General features: G+C 45.8%; 1 protein-coding gene and 1 long non-coding RNA gene across 4 annotated transcripts in view; one reads left to right on the top strand and one right to left on the bottom strand.

The window, feature by feature from the left end:
- LOC113023581 (protein AF-17) overlaps window positions 1-15,109 on the top strand; it is a 31,442-nt gene that overhangs the window by 8,911 nt on the left and 7,422 nt on the right. For 2 of the 3 annotated variants that reach the window (XM_026169735.2, XM_080302314.1), the window contains exons 5-14: window positions 1,034-1,137; window positions 2,304-2,397; window positions 2,692-2,802; window positions 6,076-6,165; window positions 6,254-6,401; window positions 8,786-9,595; window positions 10,018-10,214; window positions 11,103-11,220; window positions 11,418-11,484; window positions 11,832-11,980. In XM_026169735.2, the coding sequence (XP_026025520.2) occupies window positions 1,034-1,137; window positions 2,304-2,397; window positions 2,692-2,802; window positions 6,076-6,165; window positions 6,254-6,401; window positions 8,786-9,595; window positions 10,018-10,214; window positions 11,103-11,220; window positions 11,418-11,484; window positions 11,832-11,980 (1,888 nt within the window). The remainder of the gene's footprint in view (window positions 1-1,033; window positions 1,138-2,303; window positions 2,398-2,691; window positions 2,803-6,075; window positions 6,166-6,253; window positions 6,402-8,785; window positions 9,596-10,017; window positions 10,215-11,102; window positions 11,221-11,417; window positions 11,485-11,831; window positions 11,981-15,109) is intronic. The other variant, XM_026169736.2, reaches the window with a different exon arrangement.
- On the bottom strand, window positions 11,492-14,967 carry LOC145429191 (uncharacterized). Its single transcript, XR_013909411.1, has 3 exons — window positions 14,839-14,967; window positions 13,676-13,733; window positions 11,492-11,943 (listed from the first exon to the last, which is right to left on the bottom strand). It is a non-coding gene; the product is annotated as an uncharacterized LOC145429191 (long non-coding RNA).

A 15,109-nucleotide genomic window follows, 5' to 3' on the forward strand; every position in this document is an offset into this window, starting at 1 on the left:
CGTCGTTTAGATGCTCTGTGTGTGTGTGTGTGCATGCCTGCATATAAATGTACATGTGTGAGTGTTTGAGGGCCCGGTTTCATATTACTGTGTCAGCTACAGTAAATTGCATGCAGCCTTCCCCCGTCAGGGCCATTCATTCAGACTTTGCTGCCCGCATTCCTAGACAACGTTACAATGGACACTGAAAACTCGAGAAGCCACTCTTCCTTTTACATGCCCGGTGCAGTTATGTCTCCGGCCTTTCATTGCACAGCAGACATCCTCTGAAGGGAAACAGAGAGCTGAGTAGGATATGGAGAGAAGGAGAAAGGGAGAGAAAAAGGTGAAACAGAGAGGGCCGAAGTGAAAAGGTAAAGAGCCTGCTGTTCCTTTGTCCCGCACCTGTTGCTAGGCCTCTTCTACCCCCCACCAGTCGGGCCTGCTCGCTGAGGAAAGCTGAACAAGAAGTACAAAAGCGGCGTGTGTGTTCGTGCATGCGATTGTTTGCTTTCGGGGGCTCGAGTGTGTATGCTTACATGTCTTTTGGAGACGGGCTGATATGAGTCTTTTGTCGTGTCAGCGTATGCTCCGTGGCACCCTGAAGTTCGTTAGAAACCACCTCACTTTGGTGCAAAGAAAAAGATTAACGGGAGGCTGAAAACTCCAAGCGTAGCGTCTGTTTCGAAGCAGATTCAGAGCAGTTTGCAGGCCGATCTGTGTCAACTTTCTTTACAACATCCCCAAACATCTGGTCAACAGTTTCTCTGTAGAAGCTGTGCTCTGTTTGAAAACCTCATCTGTTGTCTTGACAAGAAAAACTTCCTAATCATCTGCACTGCAGCTGCAGCTGGACTCGAGTCGAGGAGTGTTTCATCTCTGCTGCGCCGCAATCACAATAGTTCATTTTAATGGCCGTCAGACGGGACGGCTTGCTTTGCTCGTGCGACAGATGGAAAAGCAATCCCGGCACCTGTTGTTGATAATAATAATGATGACTGATGTGTTTGAGTCCCTGCATCTCCTGTACTCTCCGTTTGTGCTCTTTCAACAGACTTGTTATATCTGCGAGGACCACGGGAGGGAGAGCAAGGCCGCCTGCGGCGCGTGCATGACCTGCAACAGACAGGGCTGCAGACAAGCGTTCCACGTCACCTGGTCAGTGTTAAATTGTGTGTGTGTGTGTGTGTGTGTGTGTGCGCCTATGTGAAAGTGTGGGGACATCAACATGAATGAACAGTGCGTGAGGACCGAGTGTGATAAGAAGCAGTTCAAGGGCAAAAACTTTTATTAAGGGTTATTTTTAGTTAGCCGACTGTTACCGTTAACCATGTTTAAACCTGGAAAAGAAACAACCTGAAAAAACTATGACGAAGTTTAAAAAAGAAATCATAAAAAACAGCACTGTGTTATTTTCAATACGACCTAAAACTATCAGGTGAGACCATAAAGTCATCAGTAAAGTCTTTATTGAAGTCACAGATCAGGCGATCCACCGAGTAATCTCTTCATAGACTTTGCACCACTGGACTCTTTTTTTGCAGGCTGAAGGGTCGCCCCCTGCTGCCCGTTAGAAAGAATGCAAGTTTAGGGCACATCTCCACTGGTGGCACTTTTTTTTGCTCAGCATATGATTAATATTGTGGGCAGGACTGTGATGGTTGGCAAACACCAAGGAGGTCCTAGCCTTTTTGGGCACTCAAGCTTCTTTCCACAGTCCAGAGAGATGCATATTAGCTGGTGACGCTAAATTGGCCATAGGAAAGACGTGAGTGTGAATGGTCGTCTGTCTGCGTTAGCAACCCGTTCGCAGGGACCCCGCCTCACACCCTAACTTGGATATCATGAATGGTGATTACTTTGTGTGCTAATCGAAGCAGGTTAACGTTTGTCTTGTTTCCTGTGTCATATCATTTTTGAAAATAAGGCCAAGAATAGAAAAGAAATTCCGTCTCCAATTGCCAAGATTGAATACGTGCTCATATGTTATGTGTATTTGGCTACAGCCTTAGTTTACTCACACAGACATTCTGGGCTACAGTTGGTTTTTCTTCATTTACAGTCTTTTACCTTTCATGCTGCTCATCTTGCTTTTTGCCTTTATTTTGTTTCCTACTACAAGAGAAAGATGATTTATTTAGAAGTAAATCCCGAGACACTGACAGGCTCAGATTTTAATGTGACATTCGATCAATCTGGCGACGATCGGTGACTGAAGCTCTCAGGTGACTCGGCCAGGTGTTGCCGTCTCAGTCCGTGCACGTGTGCTAACTTGGCTCTCGTGTTTCATCTCCTTTCCGACCCTCCGACACCCTGCGCTGTAGTGCTCAGATGGCTGGTCTGCTGTGTGAGGAGGAAGGACCAGAAGCTGATAACGTGAAGTATTGTGGCTACTGCAAGCATCACTACAACAAAATGGTAAAGAACACAATGACATTGTACCCCAGAAAAGCCTTTCTTACTGCACTGCACAGTTAACAGCTAACATGATTGATAAGGGCTTCTGTGCCCGGCTGTTTTTTTCCTCTAACTCAGCTCAAGGCAGCTAAATGATTCTTGGAATACGCCCAACCAAAATAAATAATTCAGGAGATAAACCTCCTGTTAAGTCATTGGAAGTGCTTGTAGAGAACCTTTTAAATGTCAAACTGTTGCTTTGAAATTAGCAGCTGTTAACGTTTTGTTTGCTGTTCCTTCTTTTGGACTTTACAGCAGAAGAAGTTGCGTTCTAGTGAAAATACAAGTAGCTCCTTCAGTCATTCCAGGGGGCGCTCCAGCTCTCCGTCACAGGAAAAACAGCACCACCACCACAGACAGAGGAAGGTAAGCACAGCTGTGGTCAGATCAGAAGGCAGTCTCCAGAGCTGAAAACTACCAAAAGCTGCAGTTCCTCTAATGTCCACTTGAGGCTGTTAAAAAAGGGACTCAGTCAGATGTAAGGCAAGGCAAGTTTATTTGTATAGCACAATTCAACAACAAGGTGATTCAAAGTGCTTTACAGAGACATTAAAAACAAAAACAAATAAAAAGCATGATTTAAAATTGAATAAAACAAGCAAATAAACTAACTAACTAATTAACAAACAAACAAACAACAGTATATAAAATCAAAACAGATAAAATCAGAACAGTAGATAAAATCAGTAGTTAAATGTAAGTTTTGAAATTTAAGCTTAAAGTGTGGATTTGGTGCTTTATTCAAATGCAGCTGAGAACAGGTGAGTCTTCAACCTGGATTTAAATAAACTGAGTGTTTCAGCTGATCTGAGGCTTTCTGGGAGTTTGTTCCAGATATAAGGAGCATAAAAGCTGAATGCAGCTTCTCCGTGTCTGGTTCTGACTCTGGGAACTGATAAAAGACCGGATCCAGATGACCTGAGGGATCTGGATGGTTCATACTGGGTCAGGAGGTCATTGATGTATTTTGGTCCTAAACCATTCAGAGCTTTATAGGCCAGCATCAGAACTTTAAAGTCTATCCTCTGACGGACAGGCAGCCAGTGTAAGGACCTCAGAGCTGGACTGATGTGGTCCACTTTTTTGGTCTTAGTGAGGACTCGAGCAGCAGAGTTCTGAATGAGCTGTAGTTGTCTGACTGATTTTTTAGGCAGACCTGTAAAGATGCTGTTACAGTAATCAAGCCTACTAAAGATGAATGCATGGACTAGTTTTTCCAGGTCCTGTTGAGACATCAGATCTTTTATCCTTGATATATTCTTGAGGTGATAGTAAGCTGACTTTGTTATTGTCTTAATGTGTTTTTCTAAGTTTAGGTCTGCATCCGTCACTACACCCAAATTTCTCGCCTGGTTTGTGGTTTTTAGATGTATAGATTGAAGTTCTCTGGTGACCTGTAATCGTTTTTCTTTGGCGCCAAAGACTATTACCTCAGTTTTGTTTTTGTTTAGCTGGAGAAAATTGTGGCACAACCAGTCAGGCGCCATGTAGGCGCTGGCTGCAAGCTAGGCCTCACCTCAACTAACTAGAGCCGCTAACTAGACACCTGCTGACTATTTTTGTTCTGTTGGCATCGTTTGGTCGATGGCTGCCCTTCCCCGAGCTTACGTCACCCAGATGTTCCTTCCTGTTGAAAGGGCGTTTTTCCTCCCCACTATTGCCAAGTGCTTGCTCATAGGGGGTCATCTATTGCTGTGGTATTCCCTGTATTACTATAGGGTCTTTTTACAATATGAAGTGACTTTAGGTGACATGTTGTTGTGATTGTGATTAGAAAGAAATCATTTTGGAGCATTTTATTGAATTATCAGACAAATAATAAGGTTTTACTGTTTGGAACTGGGAAATGCTAGGATTTAATAATTTTGTAGCACTAATTAACAGGATTAACAGGATGTATTTGCGCAGTTTGTGTCTGCAGCTTGCTAATATTAGTGGATAACTGTACACTACAAAACCAAAAGTAAGAGTTAAAAATAGACTTTGTCTATTCATCGTCAGATTAATAAGACCAGCCAGTCTGATCCAGACCAGCTTGGCACACAGACTCTTTTATTTTGAAACGATTGAATAACAGCAGAATTGGCAAAGAAGAAAAGGATGAATTTTAATGCATTTTCTTCCTGATAAAATCATCAAATAAGCAGAGAGCTAATTTAGATTTTATTGCATGGGCGTGAGCAAGCTGAGCTACACTGTGTAAGCACGCCTCACACAGACATACACCAGACACACCAGTTGTCCTACGCTTTCAACCTCACAGCTTCCATCTGTTGGCTCCTGGGGAACGTTCAGTCATCACTCCCGATTTCCGGGTGTCATCATTTCAGGCAGTGATAAGCTCGACCCCTTGACGTCAAACTCTAATCTGAATACAAACTATGAGCTCAGAGAGATACCTGGAGGTACAGCCTGGCTAAACAAAAGCTAACGCATTTAGGCGTACCCTGCCTCTGGTCATAAAGACATAAAAAACCATATTATAAAATACATATCATGAAATAACATCATGATCTCTCTGGGCCGAGTTAACTCTGTGAAGGTGCGGTGCTCACGTGCACGTGACCCCATCACACGCATGCAAAACTAAGCAGACAGGTGCACCTTCAAAGCCCCTGCAAGCTAACAGACTAGCTAGCAGAGAATTCAGCAGACAGGAAAGATAGTGCTGACGGCACACGGTTCCAGCTGAGCAGCTCTTTGTCAAGTGTAAAAAGAGACCCGCATATTTTTTCGCCACCAGACAATTCCGGTCTTCAAAGCATGTCATCGTTGTTATCGTTTTGATGTTCTGGCAGAGATATGGCTCCACAGTCAGGGAGCGGACGCTTCACGCAGTTGTTGAACTGAAAAAGAGATGAAGAAGAAAAGCGTGTTTCTTCCAGTCAAATCTCAGCTGAGCTGTAAAAGCAGGTTTTGTTGCAGAAAGCTCGGTTTTATGGCAACCTTGGACTGGTTAAATATATGATCTAGTGTCGCGTAGATGTTGGCGGCAGCTGGCGGATTCAGGCTGTTAAAAGTTGGCTGTGCGGTTGTCTTGTTGCTATGAACAGAATTTTGCAGGAATACACTTGTTTGCACTTTTTCGGTTGTAGGTTTTAGACTGACACAGTAGCGCGTGTGAGACGGCTGTGTGAAGCATATATTTTCAGTCAACGTCTGGCGCTACATGATGCCATTTTCAGTATAACCCACTGTGAAACTGAATCTAACACCCTGCTTTTAAGCCAGTAGCAGATAGAAGAGACCAGTATTTCTTATCATTTAGCTAGTGGCACTGAGTCATACTGATCGCAGGCTCGCTTGTAATCATTGATTTTAGTCTGATATGATAAAAAAGGCTGTCTGGGATATTCTGATATAAAAAAATAAATCAGTAGTTTTTGCTGTGACAGAAAGCCAGACGCTTTTATTCAGAATAATCTTCATCAAATGCAGTTACAGTGATGCACAAACGGATTTGACTGTGCTGTTAGCGTATCCCTGCAGACATTGTTGTTGAAGCTGGTTGACTGTAGCAAATGTGATTCGCTTATATTCCACTCGCTGCGTTTGTGTAATGTGCCAGTGTTGACTCTGCAGCCTTGATTCTAGGCTCAAGCTTGTGTATTTGTATGTGTGTGTTGTTGTTTTTTTCAGAGTCATAAAGACAAGATTCGGCAAAAGGAGCGCCACAAAAAGTCGAGCGACAACCTGAGCTCCGCTGTGACATCCAGCGGCATAGAAAAGGTATCCGAGGACACCACACAGTGATTGAGAGACGCCGCGATGTCTCAGTCAGTGCTTTAATGGTTTTGACCCGTCTGTGTTGGGACAGATTTCCTCAAGTCACCACAGCAGCAAGGACGGCGAGGGAAAGTCCAAGAAGCTGAGCTCGCACGGTCACAGTCATCGGAGCAAGAAGACCGGAAGCACCGGCAAGAGCTGCTCCTCATCGTCCTGCTCCTCCAGTCCATTCAACACAGGTACCACATGAAGGGTCAGCGCTCGATTTCTTCTCGAGTTCAGATGTGATCGATGCCCATGCAGCCCGGTACATCGACAGCACAGTTTGAATTATTTGTATACACTAGCCGAATGATATTTTATAATTACAGTATCATTTGTAGTAAAAGTTTGAGTGTGCCCCACGTCGTCTTCCTGCCTGCTCTACATCGTCCCCGGCAAATACAGACCAACAAACGTAAAGCAAATAGAGTTTTAGTTTGATCTTCATCCAGCCGTGCTGTGGTTCTGTAGGACGAACAGAGCGGCTGGGAACTTGTGGATGAGGTGGAGTTATGCAGGACTTCTGCTGGCTGCCTCTGTGGGAGGAGAGGCTGCTGCTCCACTTTAAGATGTACAGTGGGGCAAAAAAGTATTTAGTCAGCCACCGATTGTGCAAGTTCCCCCACCTAAAATGATGACAGAGGTCAGTAATTTGCACCAGAGGTACACTTCAACTGTGAGAGACAGAATGTGAAAGAAAAATCCATGAATCCACATGGTAGGATTTGTAAAGAATTTATTGGTAAATCAGGGTGGAAAATAAGTATTTGGTCAATAACAAAAATACAACTCAATACTTTGTAACATAACCTTTGTTGGCAATAACAGAGGTCAAACGTTTACTATAGGTCTTTACCAGGTTTGCACACACAGTAGCTGGTATTTTGGCCCATTCCTCCATGCAGATCTTCTCGAGAGCAGTGATGTTTTGGGGCTGTCGCCGAGCAACACGGACTTTCAACTCCCGCCACAGATTTTCTATGGGGTTGAGGTCTGGAGACTGGCTAGGCCACTCCAGGACTTTCAAATGCTTCTTACGGAGCCACTCCTTTGTTGCCCGGGCGGTGTGTTTTGGATCATTGTCATGTTGGAAGACCCAGCCTCGTTTCATCTTCAAAGTTCTCACTGATGGAAGGAGGTTTTGGCTCAAAATCTCACGATACATGGCCCCATTCATTCTGTCCTTAACACGGATCAGTCGTCCTGTCCCCTTGGCAGAAAAACAGCCCCATAGCATGATGTTTCCACCCCCATGCTTCACAGTAGGTATGGTGTTCTTGGGATGCAACTCAGTATTCTTCTTCCTCCAAACACGACGAGTTGAGTTTATACCAAAAAGTTCTACTTTGGTTTCATCTGACCACATGACATTCTCCCAATCCTCTGCTGTATCATCCATGTGCTCTCTGGCAAACTTCAGACGGGCCTGGACATGCACTGGCTTCAGCAGCGGAACACGTCTGGCACTGCGGGATTTGATTCCCTGCCGTTGTAGTGTGTTACTGATGGTGACCTTTGTTACTTTGGTCCCAGCTCTCTGCAGGTCATTCACCAGGTCCCCCCGTGTGGTTCTGGGATCTTTGCTCACCGTTCTCATGATCATTTTGACCCCACGGGATGAGATCTTGCGTGGAGCCCCAGATCGAGGGAGATTATCAGTGGTCTTGTATGTCTTCCATTTTCTGATGATTGCTCCCACAGTTGATTTTTTCACACCAAGCTGCTTGCCTATTGTAGATTCACTCTTCCCAGTCTGGTGCAGGTCTACAATACTTTTCCTGGTGTCCTTCGAAAGCTCTTTGGTCTTGGCCATGGCGGAGTTTGGAGTCTGACTGTTTGAGGCTGTGGACAGGTGTCTTTTATACAGATGATGAGTTCAAACAGGTGCCATTCATACAGGTAACGAGTGGGGGACAGAAAAGCTTCTTACAGAAGACGTTACAGGTCTGTGAGAGCCAGAGATTTTCCATGTTTGAGGTGACCAAATACTTATTTTCCACCCTAATTTACGAATAAATTCTTTACAAATCCTACCATGTGGATTCATGGATTTTTTTTTCACATTCTGTCTCTCACAGTTGAAGTGTACCTCTGGTGCAAATTACTGACCTCTGTCATCATTTTAAGTGGGGGAACTTGCACAATCGGTGGCTGACTAAATACTTTTTTGCCCCACTGTAACAGGGGTGATTGCATCATCTTGGCTGCTGTTGTGTTGTTGAGAAAAACAGAAGCTCGCTGGGTTTTTCATCCACACACATGCCCCTAAATTCAATTTACGTTCAGCACGGATCCATTTCTGTCTCGAATATGAGAGAAACGCTCGCTCTGTAGAGTCCTGCACCAGTTGGTTTTCTTTCAGTGGCCTCGTACTAAAAAACACTGTCATTAGTGAAGCTTTCACTTAAGCCAGTTTGTTTCACAGGTAAACTTCTAACTGGGATTGGTGGCAGCACCGTCATTGCCCTGTGCATGACCAGTTAGCTTCTCCTCTCTTACTGGGTTCTGTTGAACCCTGGAGACGGAGGGAGGTCGTGTGGCCGTTTGTGTCTGACTTTAACTCTTTGTTTTTCTCCTTCAGGTGGTTCCCTGTCGTCTGCTCAGGAGTTTCATCAGTTCTTATCTTCTTCCCGCCTGGAGCGTGAACATGACCGAGGAGGTGACGACCACAGCGGAGAGGAGCGCAAGGAGCGTCACAGGAGACCGGCAGTCCAGGCGGAGGAGGAGGAGGAGGAGGATGTAAAGGAAGAGGAAAAAGACGAGGAGGAGGAAGAGGAGGAGGAGGACTGTAAATACCACAAGCCACCAGCACTGACCCCCGCTGAGGGCCCGCTAGCAGGGTCGCAAGGTCACGACAGGCCAGAAGGCAACTCCAGCCCTTTCGAGAACAAAGTCACCATCTCCACCTTCGGGTCCATCATGCGCATCACGTCGTCGTCGGGGCTCGGCAGCAGCAGCAAGATCCGAAAGATCTCCTCGTCGAGCGACTACAAACCCTCCAAATCCCTCTGCAAGCCATCCCAGCTGAGCACGCCGCCCATCCTGGAGGAGGCCGACCCGGAGGACAAAGTCACGCTTCCACCGCCGCTGCCTCGAGAGAGGAGGCACCGTGGCAACAAGAAGAGCCGCCACGGCCCGGGGCGCCCACGGGGGAGCAAGAACCGAGAGAGGAGGGGGGAGGAGGAGCACCACCACCACCATCACCACACAGCGCCGCCTCCCCTAGCCTTAACCTCGTCGCTCTATCCGAGCCCGTCCTCCATCCCCCACCCCACCTTCTCCTCGACGCTGCCTCCCACCGCCACCTCTTCCACTTCCTCTTCTTTCTCCTCCTCCTCGTCCTCCACTGGTAGTTTTTCTACAGGCCGCGGCAACTCGCTGCTCGGCTCTGGTGAGTCTGAGCGAGTGGGCGTGTGCGGTAGCCCTCTAGCTTCCTGTGTGTGGTGAAGGAAAAAAACTGAAGCGCTATCTCTTTGCACTTTGGTGCGTTTCCATTGCACGCAGCAGCTTATCTCTGTATCAGAAGCGCAGCGAAAAAAACTCCTGGAATTAAGAATGAACGGAATAAGTCGACTGTTTCTTGGCACCACTTTTAAAATATTTGTTAAATCTCTTTCAGAACGTTTGTGTAATCTGTGCGAGGCAGTGATATTGTCCTACATGGTGTTTTTGTGTGCGCCGCACGTGTCTGTAGTGCATTTCCTGCCCTACTTTCCATTTGATTGGCTCACGTGTTCCTCTTTCTGCAGTCATACGACTTCTAAGATGAAAACGACAAACACCTTATTCCTTTCTTTCTTTTATGTCTCTCAGGCATCTACTCCAGTCTCAAGGACCCTCTCACACTGGGCGGGGGTGTCTGCAGTACCCCCCTTTCCCTGGGTGGAGGGGTGTGTAGCACCTCCTTGTCCCTGGGAGGGGGCATGTGTAGCACCCCTCTCTCCTCAGGACTCCTTCCATCCCACTCCTCGCTGTCTCTTCCACCAGTCAACGCTGTGTCAAACACACAGGTACGTCACAAAGAGAGGACGTGTGCTGTTTGCGTCTGTGTCAGCAAACAACATTTCAACAAAATTAAATGACACATGAAGTTTCAGGCCTGAGGATTATAGGAAAATTCATAATCACGATTTACAGTAAGCAGCAACGGAGGAGTTAGCCTCTGACTAGCAGGTGTTTTTACTTGTAGAGCTGGTGCCAGCCTGCCTCCACTGCAGCATCTCTGTGGGTGCAGGTCAATGACTCATTACAGTCACTGGGTGCAACTGGGGTAAAGAGAGGTGGTGCTGCAGAGTCAAAGCTGACACCCGGCACCAAAAGCCGACCGCAAGAGCCCCCGAATGATCCTGAGACAAAAGCAGCTGCAGACAGACACCAAAGTCCTTCCACACGTCTTCACTTGTACTTCCTTAGTTGTCTTGGCTCGAACTGAAATACACAGTTCAGGGTGGAACAGGGTGTGTCTGCTTTATAAGAAAAGAAGTGGAGTGTTGTACCAAAACTGAGTGCAGCAGCGTAATCATGCACAGCGGTGCGGATACTTTCACCTCGCGTCCAGAGACATGCATGTAGGGTTCTAATGTGCACGTATGTGTGAATGCGAGTGTGTCTGGTTGACCTGTGCAGGTACCCTGTAGCCTATGACGGCTGGGACAAGCTGAAAGAAAGTGAGTGTGTTCATAAACAATGATGAGCGGACAGATGTGGAAGTCATGAAGAATCTGGAAGCACAATTCATTCTCGAGTTATTTTTGATAGATGTGTGTTACGTTTCCAGTAGATGGATGTTTTCTTCACAATAAGATCAGTTTTGAGTTGTTTTTTTTAAACTAAAATCCTTTCGTGATTATCTCCATGCTTTCTTTGTCAGCCAGATGTTGACGTTCGCTGTCTTATAGGTGAATCCAGGTTCCAGCGCCTCCTACAGCCTGACCTCCACTCAGCCTTTCACCAGCTGTCTCTCCACAGCCCTGACACTGCCGCCACTACTGAGCCAAGCCCAGACCTCACTGCCAGGTGACAGGAAGCACTTCTTGAGAAACGAATGTTGGCTTTAGATAAGCTTCACAAAAAAACCTTGCTCTGGCTCAAATCCTCTTTCAGAAATCCAACATTAAACGTGCTGTTGTTGCGCAGTAAACACGGCGCTTTGATGACGCTGCCTTTCAGTAAATGTGAGCGCACATGAAATTAATGTCTGTTCCTTTTCTCAGAGTCTGACCTCGATGACTGTCGCTTCCCATGTCAGGGGAACTCACCGAGAGAGAGTCTTTCCTCGCAGTGAGTCTTTGCTTTTTTGTCTTTATTGTTATTTTTTAGTGTCAAATCCTGAAAACAATACATCATTCTTACACTTCAGATTTACTGACTGAAATGAGTCAGCAAGTAGAGATGCACAAACCACTGGTGACGCATCATTCATAAATCATCACTTGGTTGATTTTTCCCTTTGTCATTTTTATTACCAGCAACAGGAAAATACCAGCTGGTTAACAATCAAAGCGTCTATGTGGATAAAAACACAAACCACAGCCACAGAGGATGATTGGTAGTTTCCCAGCTTGGCTGCAGAAGCTGTGACGTGTCGCTTCTGACTTCCTGTTGACTTTATCCTCTTCCACGCCCAGGTCTCCGATGAGCTGTCTTCCTCTTCTGTTCGACCAGAGGGACGGGCTGGGCGCCGGAGTCAGAGCCCGTCCTGAGAACGTCCCTCCAGCCAGCTCTCACATTGATCTGCTGCTGGAGAAACACAGCAACGGAGAGATGGGAGTCAACAGTAAGTAAGGCCAGTGGGACTAGATATTGAAAAGTGTTTATAAGATGAATGAAATGGCAAATATACTTGATGGACCTGCAGTTACTGTGCTGGTACTGTGTTCGACCCCTTTTTGCCTTCAGAACTTGTTTCGTAGCAAAGATTCAGCGAGGTGCCATGCAAACAGAGATTTTGGTCCATATTCACAGGATAACTTCATGCAGTTGCTGCACATCCATGATGAGAATCAGCCTTTCCACCACATCCCAAAGGTTTAATGTCCAACAATATTTTCACGGACCGGCCTTTAAGGTGTCGCGGAGAAATACAACAAAATAAAAAATACTAAAAAACTAATAATAAACACGAATTCACTGTGTAACTTTATGAGCAGCGTCCTCCTGAAATGCGCCAACAACACTGAGAGTAACATCCTCCTCTCTGCCCCTTAATGCTCTCTGGTCGCTATGGTAACACGTAAATATTTCTTTCAAAATAAGACACACAACTACAACACGGGAAAAGACCCGGGGAAACCAAGTTAACGATAAAAACCCCGAAAACCGTAAATTTCACACCCGAGCCTCAACTCTCGCGGCGCGGTACGAAACAACTCACGGACCGGTACCGGGATCGCTGTGCTCATAAAAGGATGGACATGGTCAAGAACAGTTCTCAGTTACTGAACCATGGATAGATCCCTATTTTCATGTTGTTCACGCCAAAGTCTGAGACTACCGTCTGAATTCACAGCAAATATCGAGACTCATCAGAGCAGGAATCGTTTTTCTAATTTTCTGAGGTGCAGGAGAGCAACCGAGGTGCTCTTCTGCATGCTTTGGTTGTAACCAGGAGTTATTTGAGTTACTGTTGCCTTCCTGTCAACTCAAAGCAGTCTGGTCGTTCTCCTTTGACCTCTGGTGTAAACAAAGCATTTTCTCCCAGGGAGCTGCTGGACAGATATTTTCCTTTTCTTTATCAGTCTTTGTGAACCCTGGAGATGCTTATGAGGGAAGATCAGCAGTCTGAAATACTCAGGCCAGCCTGCCTGGTATCAACAAAGTCACCTTAATCACATTTCTTCCCCATGCTGATGCTCAGGTTGAACCTCAGCTGCTCGCCTTGACCTTAATGCATCGAGTTGCTGAACTGGTGTACCTAATGAAGTGGCCAGCAAGTGTATTCTGTGCATAAAGGACGGACATAAACAGAGTGATATGTACAAGTTGCCTCATAAACTGCAGGAGTGCGTAAAATATTCGAACTTTACTCAGCAGGCTGGAGCACAGACTTGTGAGGCGTGTGCTTCTTTGAGTGGTCTGTTAACATGGCGTGTGGCGTGCTGTACAGTTAGCCGCACGGCCAGTCGTATTATTTGTAAGAATCGGTTGTTGGCCAGTCAGAGTAGCCACGCCACCAACTTTATCAATTAAAAAAAATCAAACCAGGTGACTTAAGAAAATGTTTCTTCCAGCATGAAGCTGTTATGGACCATGTCTACAGACCATTTCCTGCAGTGAGATGTAAACTGGGCATTTTAACACAGGAGCCTCAAGTGGCCATCAGAGGAACTGCAGGGTTGTTTTAGTACTACTTTGCTCAGTGCTAAGATCTTTGAGCCTCTCAGAATCCTTCAAAAACAGATCTGAGAAACAGGAAGGACTCTTTGCTTGAACCTTTCACTTCATTTTAAGCCAGAAATGTTGGGAACCTTACACGTAGACGCTGCCGGCCTCTGTGTGTGCCTCGTGCTGTCGTCAGATGATGAATGTACCTGTGTGAGGACAAAAAAAAGCTCAGCAAGAGATCAGATGTGCTCTCGGTTCTGAAAGCTGCTCCAGCAGCTGCTTTGTTTCTGCCGTTGTATTTCTGCTCGTCTCTCCGCTGAACCAGATTGCTCACCGCCTTTTGCTCTGACTCACTTTTTCTCCAGGGACATCATCAGCTGACACTTGCTTTCAAATCTATTATTTGCTCATTTTTTTTCTTCCTACACCCAGCACTGTCAGTGCTTTTGGCTCACGCTTGCATGCACACGGCTTTTTATTTCCATGGTTGCTGCTCTTCTCTTTTTGGTCTCATCGCGCTCAGCTAGGTGTATTTCTCTAAAAGGAAATACCCCCACAGTCCTCACCTTAATTATATTTATCTGCATGAGAAAGCGTAACATTTATTTTGCAGATTTTTCTGTGTGCGTTTCTTTTTTTGAGCCTAACTAGTAACTTGTGACATACTCTCAAAATAAACACACTCATTTCTACTTAAACAGCAAAGTGTTGTATAAAAATAAGTGACTTAACTTGAGTGCAAAAGGCTCAAAATGTGGCATGTTTCAGGACCCAGCCTTTGTTTTGTGACCTCTAATATTTTCCAGCATAACTCTGCCCGACTTCAACCCAAGCGGGGGCCCGAACTGCCAGAATAATTGGAAACACCTGTGAGACAGTGCAGGACTTTAAAAAAAAGCACAGTGCAGGTTGCTGGGTCCACTCTTGTCAAACATATCTCCGATCGTTTAGCCGTGACTAGTTTATCCCAGTACGTCCAGTAAATCGGCGTGTTGATGTTTAACTACACAAAAACAGAAGGTTTGCTTTGGGTCGATGTGCAAGTTTAACTGTTCGCAATACATGAAAACTGTACGCCCATCAACTGCTCTGTGCCCTTGATTGTATTGAGCAGCTCTTCCAGCAAAGCGAGTTTAATCTGATCAAGCGCTTGCTGACAGAAACGGTCTCTGGGTGGGCGGCCATCTGCCCCCACCGGCTGGGGTGAGAGGAGAGCAGAGAGGCAGGAAACATCCAATGCTAGTACTTATTTTTTGTTTGAGCACCACCAGCTGGTTGTTACAGTAAATACAATAATTATGATAATAATACCGAGAGCAGAACTCCTCCAGTGTTCATCTGTGTTTGTGATGTGAAAGGTCCAATTTTAACTGATATTCCTGGATCCCTTTCGTGCCGATCCACCCATCGCCCGCTAAAAATGATAAAACAACCAACCCGAGCCAATCCTAAAACTTCTCAGGCAGTAATCGTAATAATGCTTACAGTAATGATGACAGCTGGAGTTCCTAACCCAGAAATACTTACAAAATGGGGTCAGGAAGCGAGAGAACTCAAAACCCACTGACATGCAATAGCGAGC

Source organism: Astatotilapia calliptera, chromosome 6 (assembly GCF_964374335.1).
Source record: "Astatotilapia calliptera chromosome 6, fAstCal68.1, whole genome shotgun sequence".
NCBI lineage: Eukaryota > Metazoa > Chordata > Actinopteri > Cichliformes > Cichlidae > Astatotilapia > Astatotilapia calliptera.